The sequence below is a fragment of the Pleurodeles waltl genome, chromosome 10 (genome assembly GCF_031143425.1).
Source record: "Pleurodeles waltl isolate 20211129_DDA chromosome 10, aPleWal1.hap1.20221129, whole genome shotgun sequence".
NCBI lineage: Eukaryota > Metazoa > Chordata > Amphibia > Caudata > Salamandridae > Pleurodeles > Pleurodeles waltl.
The window spans coordinates 335,291,456-335,305,975 of record NC_090449.1 but is presented as its reverse complement, the minus strand read 5'-3'; the positions used below and the strand labels follow the sequence as shown (position 1 = coordinate 335,305,975).

Here is a 14,520-nt window from a genome sequence, read left to right as displayed (position 1 = left end):
CCCTACCCCAGTCAGCCATGCTGCCCTCAAGGAGGAGGCTATTGACCTCCTGAGGTCCATTTCTGTGGGACTGACAACCATTGTGAATGCCATTCAGGGAAATCCCAGATGCAGCAGTCAAATGCCGTCCTGTAAGGCATTCACGGTACCCTGTCTGCCCTGCAGAGATCGTTTCATGCTCTGGCCTCCTCATTGACGGCAGGCAGAGTTCCTACTCCTTCTGTCCCCCCTCCAACTCCCAGTTCCCACTCCCACATCCCTCCCTCATCACACATCCAAGGCACACCTTCATACCACCATTCAGCCACATCAACAGCCCCAGAATGCAAGGACAAACACAAGCACTACAGGAAACACCACTGCCATGCACACACACAACACACACATGCAGACACAACAACATCCACTCCCTACATGGACTCCCCCACCACCTCCCCCCTCACTGTCACATCACCACTCACACCTGCAGTCACCACCTCATCAGTCCCAGATCCTGCCACATGTGCTCTCACTGCCACCATCACCACAATATCACACCCCCACATATGCACCCCATACAACACATGCACACACACCACAACTGTCAACACAGCCACATGCAGTACATCCACCTTACCTGCAGACACCACCCCAACATTCACTCACACATCCCCCTGCCATCTCCCTGGGTCACCTACCCCCTCCTCCCAGTACACCTAAACACCCACACTCACCCACCTAACAGTCACCAAGCACACACATGTCATCCACCAAGGCACCTGCACCCAAGGCACCTCCACGTACACACCACTCAACCATTCCCTCTGCCTCCGCTCCCAAATGCCTTTTCCATGACCTACCTTCTGCCCCTAAGAAATGTTTCCTTCAAGAATTTTCCCTGTTCCCCCCACTGGCTCAGTCCCTCTTCCACCCAAGCGCCCTGCTACCCTTCCCAGACCCCTGCCTTCCACCTCACAGTCCTCCTCTGGTTCTTGCAAGGCCCCTCCACCAACTGAGACCTCCACCCCCACAAAGTTAGCAGTTGCCCCACCCAAATCGAAGCCAAAGCACACTCCCTCAACCTCTAAAAGCTATGCGATTGCCCACATCCCTCCCAGCTAAACCAGCGCCTTCCAAGGGCAAGTCAAAGGAGCCCCCCTCCAAATCCACCACCAAGGACCCCCCGTCCAAGTCCAGGATAAAGGACCCCCCATCCAAGCCCAACCCACCCCCATGCCCCCTCATCCTTGAGGTGCCTGCATGACCCATTGATGACCGGGCCCTATGGAGGTCAGCACATTGCAGTCAGGAGTCAAGTTGGGGCATCATTCTGTGCCCTGTGTTCTCACAGCACTGTGGGACATTTGGATTGCCCCTTTAGCCTATTGTACATAGTTTGTTTTTTGATACTTGTTCCGCTATTAAATCTGCACCACTGCAACATTGATGGCAATGGTGACAACCGTCTCCTGGCTTTCCTTCTACATGTATGTGTGGTTGATGTGGGATTCTGTCTGTGTGTTGTGTGTGCACTTATGTCCTTCCCTCCAGTGTGTGCTAGGCTGGAGTACTTACGGTTGGTGTCTTGGTCAGTGTGGCTGGTCTTGGAGGTCAATGGCCAGCAGGAGCATTGGGAAGACTTGCAATTCACAAGCCATGGTGCCTACGGATGTGCCTGTGTCTTTGCCTGATGCTGCCCTGGAAATCCTGGCAGTCTGAAACTTCATAATACGGTCGTAGGGAACAGCCTGGCCACCGACCTGGAGATGCCTTCCGCAAGCCGCAGCGGTCCATCCACTGTGTTCTGCAGGTGTCTTCACAGTGCTCGTAATATGGCTGTCTTTGCTGCCAGGTCAGCAGCTGTGCAATCACCACCTCCACCGCATCGGTCCACTGACTGCCAACACCAAAATGTGTTTCTGTTACGACTTTGCCGTCCTATTTCTAGGGGGCGCTGTAAGAGGACTGTCGGAAGCCTGGGAATCACCTTAAACACTTATCTAGAATCCCTTGCTGACTCCTGTTTGTTTCTCTTTTCTCCATGGTACACTTGTGTAGTACTACATTTGCTTCCTGGGACTGCAAATCCCATAATGCACAGCCTGGTAGTCAGGAAAGCCTGGATTCTGTTTCCCATTGTTTTCTATAGGAGAAGTCCAGTTGCTCCTTTTCACTGGATCCTCTCCTCCAGGACTTGCAAGTGTCTGAAACTACACACACCTGAGACCTTTCCTGTGCAGCCCAGCTTGGAACTGCTTGTAAGCAGCCATTTCCTCAAGATCCCCTTTGTGCATTGGACTTCTATTCCTTTGTGTTACAGACCCTTTGTCGGATGGGGTTCCAGTTTTGTTCCTGTTCTGTTCCAGCTTGATCCTGTTTCCTGTTTCTCTGCCCTGCTCCTGATTGTTCCAGCCAGAGTCTGCTCCCTATCTCTTAGCCTTGTACCTGTTTGTTTCTTCCAGAGCCTGCTCCCTGTTTCTCTGCCCTGCTCCTGCCTTGATCCAGCCTGAACCTTCTCTCTGTTTCCGAGTCCTGTTTACTACTCATTCCTACTCCCTGTATTCCAGTCCTGTCCTTGCATGTTCCAGCCAGAGCCTGCTCTCAGTTTCCCAGTCCTATCTCTGTTTGTTCCAGCCAGAAGTTTGCACCCTGTTTTCAAGTCCTAGTCCTGCCTTTACTTCAGCCTGAGCCTGTTCCCGGTTCTTGCCTCTGCCTCTTTGTTTGTTCCCTTCTGTTTCTGTTTCTTCTTGGTTCTTTGTGTCTGGTAAGTCTTCTATCAGTCTTCACCAGCGTATAAGTGTCCTCCTGGTTTCCAGAAGGCAATTTCAGCCCCCATCCTTGTCCAGTGTTATACGTTGTCTTTCGTGCCTAACAGTGACAGTGTGCTATTGCTGTTTTCTCAGGAATCGCCACTGTGTTTCCAGCTCAACCCACAAGAGCATGCCTTGTGTATGTAAGTACTTTCCTTGTCTGTGCTCTCGGGTCCAGAGACAGAATCACTTCTGCTGCCTCCTTTCTATGGGGCTGGCAGGGTGACTATCCGTAAGAGCAAACTGCACCGAGGCATTGACATTCCCTGTCACTGTGGAAGGTTCTGCGCCTTACTTTGTGTACAACCCCAGCGTGTTTGTCCATTAGTAATCTGTTTCCTGTTTGTTCACACAAGGGTTGCTCTGCTTTTACTTTCCTGTGCCTGTTCATAGCTGTCCTTTCTGTGTATGCCTTTAGCTGCTCTTCTTCCCCAGTATACTACCTCTTTAGGATATTCGGTGACCTCAAGGGGTGTCCCAACCATAGTCCTGATCAAACCCGCCCGTAACCGTGACAGTTTCTGTAATTACAAGAATGTAGACATGATTTGGTGAAAGAGGAGGTTGGCTCAAGTAGGATACAGACCTGGGGTCATGGTCAACCAATGGGCCAATGAGACTTATGACCTCTGTTTGGTGCTCTACTGACTGCCCTGTTGCCCAGCAAAGGCGTCTTGGGTTTTCTGGGCATGTCCTACTTATCACTTTGAGCACGTGTGGAAGACAGAAGTATTGTGACTGGAAGGCAGCCCCCTAGCCCTGCTCTGTTCTTTCCCCTGATTGGGGAACCCATTTGCAGATCTTCAAAACCAGCTGCTACTTTTCCAAACACACGTTTGGGGAGTCCTCAGCATTCCCAAACACTTCAGCCTCTATGTGCTTGTCTACGTGTGGGCTTGGCCTGAAGTGCACAGAGTGCCATGTAATCCTGATAGCATGAGAAGATCCACCCACCCATTGTGATTATGAAGGAAGAGGGGAGAAGCAGCTGGATCTGGCACAGTGATTGAGCTCTTATTTCTCAGGATACGGTCTCCCCCTACCTCTCTCATGTCATCTTCTTGCAGCCCAGCCCTGCTGACTGTGTAACCAGGCGGCTCAAATGTTGAATCTACAAACAGGAATTTCCAGCCAGTCTGGACAGTTGATGTCTATGAACCCCATCATACGTGTTTGTATGAACAGCTTTATGAAAGTCCCCTGACTGATTACAATACAGTAAAAAAAAATCAAGAACAAGTGAATGTTCCATGAGCATATGCGGAAGCTTTATTAAAGTGTCACTTTAGATTGCAAAATATTTTTTTTCAGGCAAATTCATGAAAAGATAATAAATACTCAATGCACTTCTAGTGGGAAGACAAATCAAAGCGAGGAACTGCATGATAAAACAATCACCAGTATTCAGCTATTGGTGGTTGTTTCACACCTTAGGTGTACATTGCAACTGAGTTTATCGAAATTCTAGTAAATCTTAGATAAATGTATATATTGCTGAATCTTCCTATTCATGGTACAGTCTTGGTAGTAATAATGACTCTATAATACTTAACTTATATGTGAATTAATTTGCCTTATTATATCTTATAATTTTGTATGTGTGCCTACTGAGTTACACCTCGCAACTGAGTTTGCTTATATCCTGGAAAATGGGGGCTACATTTATTATTTCAGCTGATATTTTCCAGAATTGTTCTTTTTATGTCACAGAGAAGAAAGTGATCTAGACTCTTTGGTGTTTATATGTACAAGATACTACATGACTTATTAAATGATTTTAGTACTCTTTAGAAAGAGTTAGAGCATCTGAGCGTCATCAGTTTAGTATTCATTTTTTGCCTGAGTTTGCAGAAGTCGCTCAATATTTTTGCTAATACTTAAAATGTTTAAAATGTGTTTTTATGCAACAATGTGTATTATAATAAAACAAAATATAAATGGTATGTGCATCGAAAGGAAAAGAAAAATATTATTTCTGAAATGTGCTTTTCATTTGCAGTACATTGACACTACTGAGTAGATTTAACAAGACATATATGAAGACAGAAAACAAAGTGCAATGTGGGATAGTGAAAATTAGATGACATGATTCTGGGTTTAACAACCCTTTTTCACACAGTGGGGCTGAATCATTGGCAGATGCTTACATCAAGAATGGCCTGAAAAGGTCATTTTTTCTGATGTGCGGATTAATAGTCTAAGAGCAGTAGTGTCATTGTGAAAGCATTTTATACAACACTAAAAGAAAGAGCAAATGTTTTACTCAACTTTTGTATCTGCTGCTGAATTCAGGGCTATAACTTCTGAGAAATAATTTAAAGTTAGTCCTCTTTTCTGTGAAATGCAAGCTTTAAAACTGCTGGCATACATTGAATAAAAAAATCAATATGTATGTATGTGTATGTATACATATATAATGTGCTGTATGAGTCAATAATGCAAACATGCCTCTCATCCCTCTTAAACTTTCTTTCTTTCTGCTGTAGGATATGCACCCCAGCCACAACCTCCACCACCTCCTCTATACTATCCTCCACAAGGACCACCACAACCAGGTACTAGCCAAATATGACTCTAGGATTCAACAGCTATTGTCAAATGTATTTGCCACCATGCGTCACTGAGTGTCTTTGCAATCTAAATACTAAGTTGTGGTTACAAAAAGAATCTGATGCCAAAAACTAAGCAAGAGTGGATTTATTTGCGGATTGATGATAAGAAAAGAAGCACAGTTCATAAGCCAAGAACTTCGACCATAATCCACCCTTCCAACTTCAACATGTTCGCTCCCTACTTCAGCCAACCGAACACTTCACCTTCCATACACTCATTCCATATCCCACCCTGTAATTCCACTAGTCACATTACCCAGACAACCTGCCACACCACAAGCATACAACAGCACACAAATACCTATTTACCCCCTAAATAAAGCCTTAAATTTCCCATGATACTATGGCCCCAAACAAGATTTATTTGGACTCACCACTGATCTAAACATCCCTCCTACAGCCAGTACTCGGGAGCCTCCAGGAACCTCCACAGTTATTAGCAAGTCAAGATCCAAACACACCATTTCTATTCCTGCTCCCTGCATCAGTCTTCCTATATCCATCAGTAGCACCATAACAGAAGGAAGACCTGCTCATATTCAATTATCATCCATCCTCAATGACCTTTTGTGGATCAGGTCATTTGGCACAACCACATTGTACTTATCTGGTTTCTTATTTCAAACCAATTATTCCACCTTGATCATGTGACACTTCCCTGAACCTCACCACATCCCCTATCACTATAGACTTCCATTTTACCTTTAATACTTGCTGACTGTGCCCTTAGACCCTTCTATTCTGTAAGCGCTCCATCAAAGAGTTAATTTATTGGCAGTCTTTCTTCCCCTCAACAATTATGAAGAAATCATTCCTTTACACAATTGTGTGTAATGCTGTAAGACAACAAAGTAACTTGTAGAGCCCTTTTCCAACACAATCTTTCAATGCTAATTGAATAGACACAAGTGTTACGTTTTCAGTTACAAGAAAAAACAGACATCAAGGGGTAAAAAGGGGTGAATTTATTTCTGTATTGAAGATGATGAAAGCAGCACAGGACACCAGGCAAGACTTTCCAGTAGAGGTCACCCTTCCAACGGCCATATGTTATTTTCCTTCCTTACCCCCACTAAACATTTCACTTTCCAGACACTCATTGTACAATCCACTAGACAGACCAATCAACCAATCACACCGCAATAACTCATTATCATTCACTTCTGTCTATGATGGTTCCTATAAATGTGCACTATTTACAAACAATTTTTCACTGCAGTTGTACTTCTTAAACACTTTAAAATAATGTATGAAGCGACCAGTGCAGAAATGAAATTGAAGCCAACCAACTGATTTTAAAAAATGCATTTTGGATCAGATTACAAGTGACTAACCAGAATTTACCAGAAGCAGTAAATACTGACATTGATTGTTTGTTAGGTCAGGAAAGTACCTAGTATTCCAAGTTTGCACTTGGAAATGAGGCATAACATATGAAATTCAGTGCCTACCACACTGAATTTTGCATGCTTCGTTGATTACTTGTAAAGTTCAGCAAGACTGCAACTGAAATCTACCAGGGAAAAACTGCAGGGGAGTGATATTTATGACAGCCACTAATTACACTATGCATAGAACTCTGCAGTTCTCAGCATACCGATCCCTGCACGAACATGATTTTGTGCAAGGAGAAGCTGGCCCTGTTAGAAAAAGACCCATTTTTTCATGGTCACAATTTTCTTCCGAGTTTTTGTTGTATTTGTGACTCTGCACACTGGTACATTGCTGATCAGTGCCCACTGTATGTGCCCTGAAACATGTCAAATTGGTATATACCTAATTCGCACATTTCCCTTCCGTATAAGTCCCTAGTGTCTGGTTCTAAGTTTACTCAGGGCCTGTAAGCTAAATGGCATTAATGGACTGCTACACATATTGTGCCACCAATAAAGTAGCAATTCAAAGCATGTCTGCCCCTGTAAACTGGATGGGCAGTTTTGATACTGTCAATTTTACCAGGCAAAATAAACCTTTTGCTAGGCTTAAAGCTTCCTTTTTAATATTTGTAAGTGACCTCCTAAGGTAGGCTCTAAATTCCCATAGGCCAGGGTGCAAGGTATTTTAAAAGTAGGACATGAATACATTATGTTTAATATATCCTGGCAGTGAAAAACCTCCAAAGTCGTTTTTCACTGTAGCAAGGCTGTCTCTCTCATCTGAAAGCACTGGGTTATATTATAGCCACTTCTAATGTTTAGCTTCAGTTTGAGAGTAGCTAGAACAAAGGTTCAAGACCTAATTGTAATAGTAATGTAAAATCCATCCTAATAGTCAAGTCGGATTTTATATTACTATTTTTAAATAACACTTTTTGAAAGTTGTTGTTTTCCTGCCTAAGCCAACTATGCCATTCTGCCATTGTTCCCTGTTAGACAGGAGTTGAATGGCTCCTTAATTGAACATGAAGTGTTTTCCCAGGCTGATACAAAAGGAGAAGGGTTGACCTTCCCCTGACAGGGTGGACACCTGTGTTGTGCCCAGGAACTTAATTAATTTCAAAGGATGCCTACCCTGTCCCAGTCATATATACCTCACACCTTCACCTGCTTCTTCTATTGTCCTGCTAGCCAGCCAGGCACCAATCCCAGTGGGAGAGAGGCTGCCTCCTGAATGTTTTTGAGTGACTACAAGGGTGGGTTTGCCCACTTTCATAGCCACACCTCCTGATGGGCACCGGCAGCTCTGAACATGGGAAGAAATGTTCTGCCATCTTGGTTTAAGGTAGAGAAGAGCACTGTGGAATAGTTGATAGCAAAACACACATGATGCACTGCAAAGTTTGGTAGGGGTACCCCTGGGATCTTTGACTCCATTGGTTAGGAAGGGGCAAGGAATTTCCCCCACCCACAGGCTGCCCAGGTATCCTCATCAGAAAACTGCTGGACGTGTGGGAGACAGAAGAAAGATAGACTAGAGAGGAGAACCCTAGGGGCTATAGTTGCTCCCGCTTGTACCCATGACTAGGAAGTGGATTCCAGGGGTCAGTTAGCTGTCTTCCTGTCATGCTCTAGTGATATAAAAGCTACACAAACCCACTTTCCTGAGAGAGCCCAGCTGACAAGTTACACCCGGACCTCCGCTGGACCCTGCTGGTAGATTCTGCTGGAGTGAGCCCTGAATTCTAAGTGGTGTCCCTAATTTCTAGGTGCCCCTAGATAGTTTCAGATTGTTCTCCTCCTGCAAAACCCTAAAATCTGGTATGTAGAAACTTTTTCAAAGAACGTTTCTCAGAGAACTGACAGAAGCCCAGGACAAACTTTCCAAGTCAATCCAATGATGGCGCATTGCTGCTGGCATAAGATTTACGCTGCTCTCACTTGGGGCTTTATGGCAGTTGTAAATCAATTTATGCTGGACATTGTGGAGCAGGTATCCAGCATCATTGAGCCCTGTTTAGTTACAGCTTGCAGCTTTGTACCGCTGGAGGACTCCATGTTCAAAAAAGTCCAAAGGTAGAAATCTTCCTCATGCAAAGAAGCCAAAGTATCTGGTGGACGAGAGACCTTCCTGGATGCGAATCTTGAATTTCTCCCATTCGAAGTTTTTCCGCCAAAAGTAATTGGCTTCACCAGGACTTCATGCAATAGCTATGGGGCCTCATGGAACTCCTCTTGGCCACAGCCTGCTGCCTTGGTGAGAATTTTTGACCAATCGGCCTTAAACCCATGTCCCAGTCTAGGAAGATCATTTGCCCACAATTGGCAATTTGTACATTTTGGCAGTATTTTGATCCAAAGTTTTCGAAATTCATATCTCTTTTTCACCTTATTGAACTTTTGTCATTTTGGTTTCATTTGTTCATTAAAATATTCTTTATGTTTATAACTTACATTGGGATATTTATTCTGTTGTGTTTTTACAATTTGACTGTTTAGGTACTTCTAAATGCTTCACACAATTTCTTGAGTTAAGCCTGTCTCATTTGTGCTATAGCTAGCAGGGTTTGAGCTAAGGCTTAAAGTACTGAAACTTTTTCTTGACTAAACAAGAAGAGTGACATTAATGCTTGAAGGGACTATCATCCACTCCAAATAATAACCCACTTTCTCACATGCAAGCAGAGGAAAGCACATTTTTTGTATTGACCTGACACCGGAAACAATGCCTGTAAACTGGTAAATATGTGTCCTAAAGTTTTCCTAATCAAATTTCAATGTTTATGCATTCATTGATCAACAACTTGAATGTACAGAAGCAGTCATCATCTTTCCAGATTTTTTATATTGAACAAATTTAATGATCACACTTGTCTGCAGCTTTTTGTGGGTGTGTATGTTTCTGTGTGTGTGTGTAATCATGCTTCCTCAAGTGTGCAATATCCATTCTTGCAGATGTGCGTATGTTCTTCTTGCATCTTGTTTCTGGTGTTTCAGTGTCTGTACTCTTGTCACAGACCTTGGTTGAAAGGGGTACAGCTGTTCATTGCAGTCCCTTTATCTACTAGTTGTTGCCCTGATTACTCATCAGTATTGAGGTACTCAAACTGAGAGAGAGATCTCTATGGTCATATTAGGAAGAAAACCTTTATCTTTTTTCAATACTGTGCACAAATGTCTTTTGTGTTATTTTACAGGAGTCCATTCCCCTTATCCATAGCATAGCCGCAAGCCCAAGACCCCACCAGCAGTTCCAAGCACTGTCCAAACAATAGCCCTGGGGAAAGTACCAGAGGTGTATCTAGAATAGAGTGTGGATGGGAATGAAGATTACTATGAGAAAAACTAAGACTTAGAATAATTAGCATTATCAGTAAGTAATCAAGGCATTGCCCCTTTATCCATATTCTTTGCCCAAGTCATTTCTGTGGTAAGAAAGATGAGGGTCAGAAGACACTCAAAACCATCAACCAGCAGGAAAGCAAAACAAGCCAGAACATATTTGATGGCAAACAAGGGGATTAAAATATGGGACACGGACCAGCAGATTTGATCCAAGCATAGCAAGCCCAGCAGAGACCAGCCATGCCAGTTCAACAAAGGAAGAGACCACATGGACAGGCAAGCCAGAGCAGCAACTACTGAGTTGAGCACATTCATTGTCTGGGACAGGAAGCACTCAGAGAAGAAGTATGCCAGTTCCACTCATCCAAGTATGGACAAGCTCTCTATGTCACTCCTCCTGTAGGAGGGAGCCAACCCTTTAGATGTCAACACCAAGACAAACACCCACCCCCATATCCTCCAAATCCTGCCACAAAGGCATAATGCAGAAAGACCCCGGGAGAAGCCCAGCAAGGTAGTAGGCATGGAGCACACTGAGCTAATTTAGGAAAAAAATGGGGAGAGCAGTAGATTTGAAGGACTGATGTCTGAAACAACTCCCACTTCTATTGCCAGAAAGCTGGACCCAATATTGAGGCAGGAGTGCCACCTAATCACCAAAATTATCCTCAGAAATACCACAGTACTTTTGGGCGAGGAGAAAGAAAACAGAGTCAAAAGAAGCCTGAGTTAAAACACCAACCATGAGTAACAATGCAAGAGAAGAGTAATGTGAGAGTTGCAACACTCTCCGGCGATTGGTGCCACATTGCCAGGAGGTTCTGATATATGTGGTGTGGCGTGCTCACCACTGGGCTGATCCTCAGCTGCTTGCTGATGCCTGTACCGAGGCCACCACCATTCCACTGCCATGGTCGCGGCTCAAACCTAAATCTGAATCCAAATCAAAACCAGAACCCAGGCAGATCCTCAGCTGTTACTGACCATGCCGACCATGCTAGAGATAGCTGTCACCCCACAAACACTCAAGTCAATCCAAACGGCACCTATGCCCAAACCCGTCATCGCCCTAAGGGGGGGAGTTGGTGGATTCATGTAAGCCTCTGTCAAGAATCCCAGGAACCTGGCCAGCCAGGCCAGTGAGGCAGACACAGGGGATAGGCGGATCTTCCAAGCAGGTGAACAAGTACATCAGCGAAGAAGCAAGGTAGGTGAGAGAGGTGGGGTGATGTAACGAAGAAAGATTTTAGGCCGCCCCCTTGAAGAGAGAGACAGTCCCCCTGTAGAAGTGGACCAGCTAGGACTTAGTGTGACTTGCGTGTGGTCCAGTGCTCTCCCTCCTACTAATTCCTTCTCACCGAAACCTTCATCAATAAGGCAATGGCCATGACAACCTGAGCCAGGAGTTGGGAAGCAAGGAGGAGAACAAGGCAAACATTGACAGCTGCCCTGCTTGTAGCAGTGGAGGTTCTGGATATTTTACAGCTACACCCAAGGGTGGCCATACAAGTACCCATCCTGCACATTGCATCGACCAGCACAAGGCAATGAGGTAAAACATAGCCCTCCAATGCCCGCTACTTCACTGCCTGATCAAACCGTGTCGGAGCATGCACCACATCTACCACAAAAAAGAGAATTGATGGAAAGATACAGGCAAAATCTCCACAACAGCAGTCAGATCTCCAGGCAACTCTATAGCCAATACTTAGGGTTGTAACATATTACAAAGAGAAGGTTACTCTTTTTACCAATAAAAAAATGCGGTCTGGAAGGAAGAAGGAAGACCCAGGGCAAGAATAAGCATTAAAGAGATCAAAACGTATTACTTAATCTCAGAAACATGCTCCAAGGGAAAAGGAAAAACAGAAATAATGGCAAAAAAAAAGAAATTTGAAAAGGAGCAGAACACAAGATAATAGACTACCTGATTCAGAAAAACCCTGAGCAAGCAGTTACTATGGACAATACAGCGTGCTCAGCAGGACTTCAACAGGGAAACACAATGGGGACTGACAGTCAACCCTTGAACAAGACAACAAGAAACGATCTCTCCAACTTAAGCACAAGCACACTAATAATACAAGCGCGAGTGCATAAAGTCGATGAATCATCATCGTTCTCAATATTGAACCTTTAGATCCTCAGTAACTGGGAACCATTCAGCCCGAAACTCGCCCCAGACAACAGCAAAGAGTGCCTTGACCTACAAGAGCGACCCTGATTGAATTGAAATTACATCAACTGCTCAAGGTGAGACGTTTTACGTCCAAAGTTGTAGTCCACACATAAATGAAACTTTTTCCTATGAGGCTAATCCTTCCTTAGGCCCAATCATGTTAATATCGGTTAATGTGGACCTAAAAGCCCGGGAACCAGGTAACAAGGACTACGATATGTGCAACAGAATCAACACAACCAAGTTAAAAGCTTTGAATAAAAAGTGACCAAATGGGTTCTAAGCAAGTAAACCCTCTGTAGATGGACGAGGTGAAACAGGCAAAGACATTACGACAGGACACAGTAGCCGGAAATGTAAACAGATAGGTAACGGCTGGCACCTAGGTCGCTCTCCTAAATACAATGGAGACAATTTCATCGGCCTCCTCAATACTCTGGCCATACGTATCAGCATAAGCAAGAAATTACAATCTCTGAACTAGTTGATCTTGAGAGCCCAAGATTATATAAGTACCCTGTCAATGTATAAGGCTAGTGGAATGATATCCTGCAGGAATTTAAAAAAAAAACAATCGAGCAGAACACAGGGAAAATTCTGGGCCTCAGAATATAATTTAATATAAACAAATTTTATCCTTGCCATGCAAGCAAATGCAGCCATTTGCCCTTTCTTTCCTTTACAAGCGTGCCGCGCAATACAAATGTAAAAGAAAAAGCAGCGAAAGCATCTTGGCGTCGCATGGAACACCTGGATATAACAATGTGAACAGCCTAGTGCATAACAAAACGGAGCAAGAATCCGCTTGAAATATACACGAAGAAATTAAGAGGAAAGGACAGATCCTAAACAAAAGGAAACTAAAAAGACAAATGAAAATGCGTAAAAAATGTAAAGGAGCACAACAGAAAAGTATATGTCTTCTATTCACCCACAAGAAATAAGGAGAAATCCACTGTGTTGCAATAAAGCAGGAAGACTTAGCCACAACCGACATTGTCCTCGACAAAAGCGAAGGAATTGACCTATCAAAAAATCCTACTCACATTCAGAAAAAACAAAGGACTCCAACACATGGCCACGATAGCGCACAGAGGACGGTGGGCTCACGGACACTAGTAGCAGTTAATGACAAAAATAGAGAAAATGGAAACAAAAAAATCAATGAACACAATGCTCACAAAAATTCATCTTTAGAACCGCTGATAATAGTGGGCAGCTAAATCATCATTCCCTAACACAGAAGAATAAATGTAGTCTGGAGAGAAGGCACGCTCAGCTACATCAAGACTTGGGCAGTGTGGATGCCCTGTTCCCGCCGTAGGTTAAGCCACTAATGTAACACTCTCTACAGCATGAGTCTCCCCAGGAACAAATCCAAGCTCGCACAGAATCTCAGGGGGACATGCCCCAGGGACTTTCACAACAGTAAAGATTTCCAAAAATAATGCTGATACCCAACTGTGGGCCTGACTTAGAACTCGCACACTGGTTACTTCCTCACAACCGTGATGGATATACCACCCGCTGAAATCTAAATCCCACAGAAGATAATGGGATTTAGATTTCAACGGACGGTAACCCATCACCATTGTGACGGAGTATCCCATCCGCTGAGTTCTAAATTAGGCCCTATCAGTGCTTAATTTGAGCTGTTGTTTTCCGGTGCTAGGCACTAGCACTTAATTGTAAGCACTGGCAACTATGGCAGTCTCCGACATGGCACTGCTTAGTTTACTCAGAGATGAGCACAACAACTGTTGTTTATAAATTCAGCATACATTGAAAATGACTAACTCCCCCCACCCAAGCCATTCTAATAGCTTTGGTAGCCTGGAAAAGACTCAAGTCTCCCACTTGCAAGAGTGTGGTGGTTAGCAGGGGTGTTTGTAATGTTATTGGCAGTGCTGGCAGGGGCCATGAGTGGGGCAAGCTGAAGTGGCCTCCTGACGAGAGCCCTGGGACTTTTTTTTTTTTTTTTTACAAATTAAGCACTGGGCCCTATATTTCAAAAGGAGCATTCAACACCTTAATCTGAGGGGCAATCAGGATCCAGTAAACAAGAGAGCCTTCCCTTTGAAGTTACCAACTTCAAAGGCAGAAAGGGGTATCAGTAGTAAACCCAAAACCCCTGACTTTAGATTACTTCAGGATCACTTCTGGAACCAAGAGGAACCTCTGAAAAGGAGAAGAGCTGAAGAGCTGAGGAGAAGTGCTGC

At 44.2% G+C, this 14,520-nt stretch overlaps 1 protein-coding gene across 2 annotated transcripts in view; it reads left to right on the top strand.

Annotated features, from left to right (window-relative positions):
- The window catches only part of LOC138261519 (cell death-inducing p53-target protein 1 homolog), a 617,762-nt gene that overhangs the window by 213,380 nt on the left and 389,862 nt on the right, over nt 1-14,520 (top strand). For both annotated transcript variants that reach the window (XM_069210530.1, XM_069210529.1), the window contains one exon: nt 5,276-5,344. In XM_069210530.1, coding sequence (XP_069066631.1) covers nt 5,276-5,344 — 69 coding nt within the window. The remainder of the gene's footprint in view (nt 1-5,275; nt 5,345-14,520) is intronic.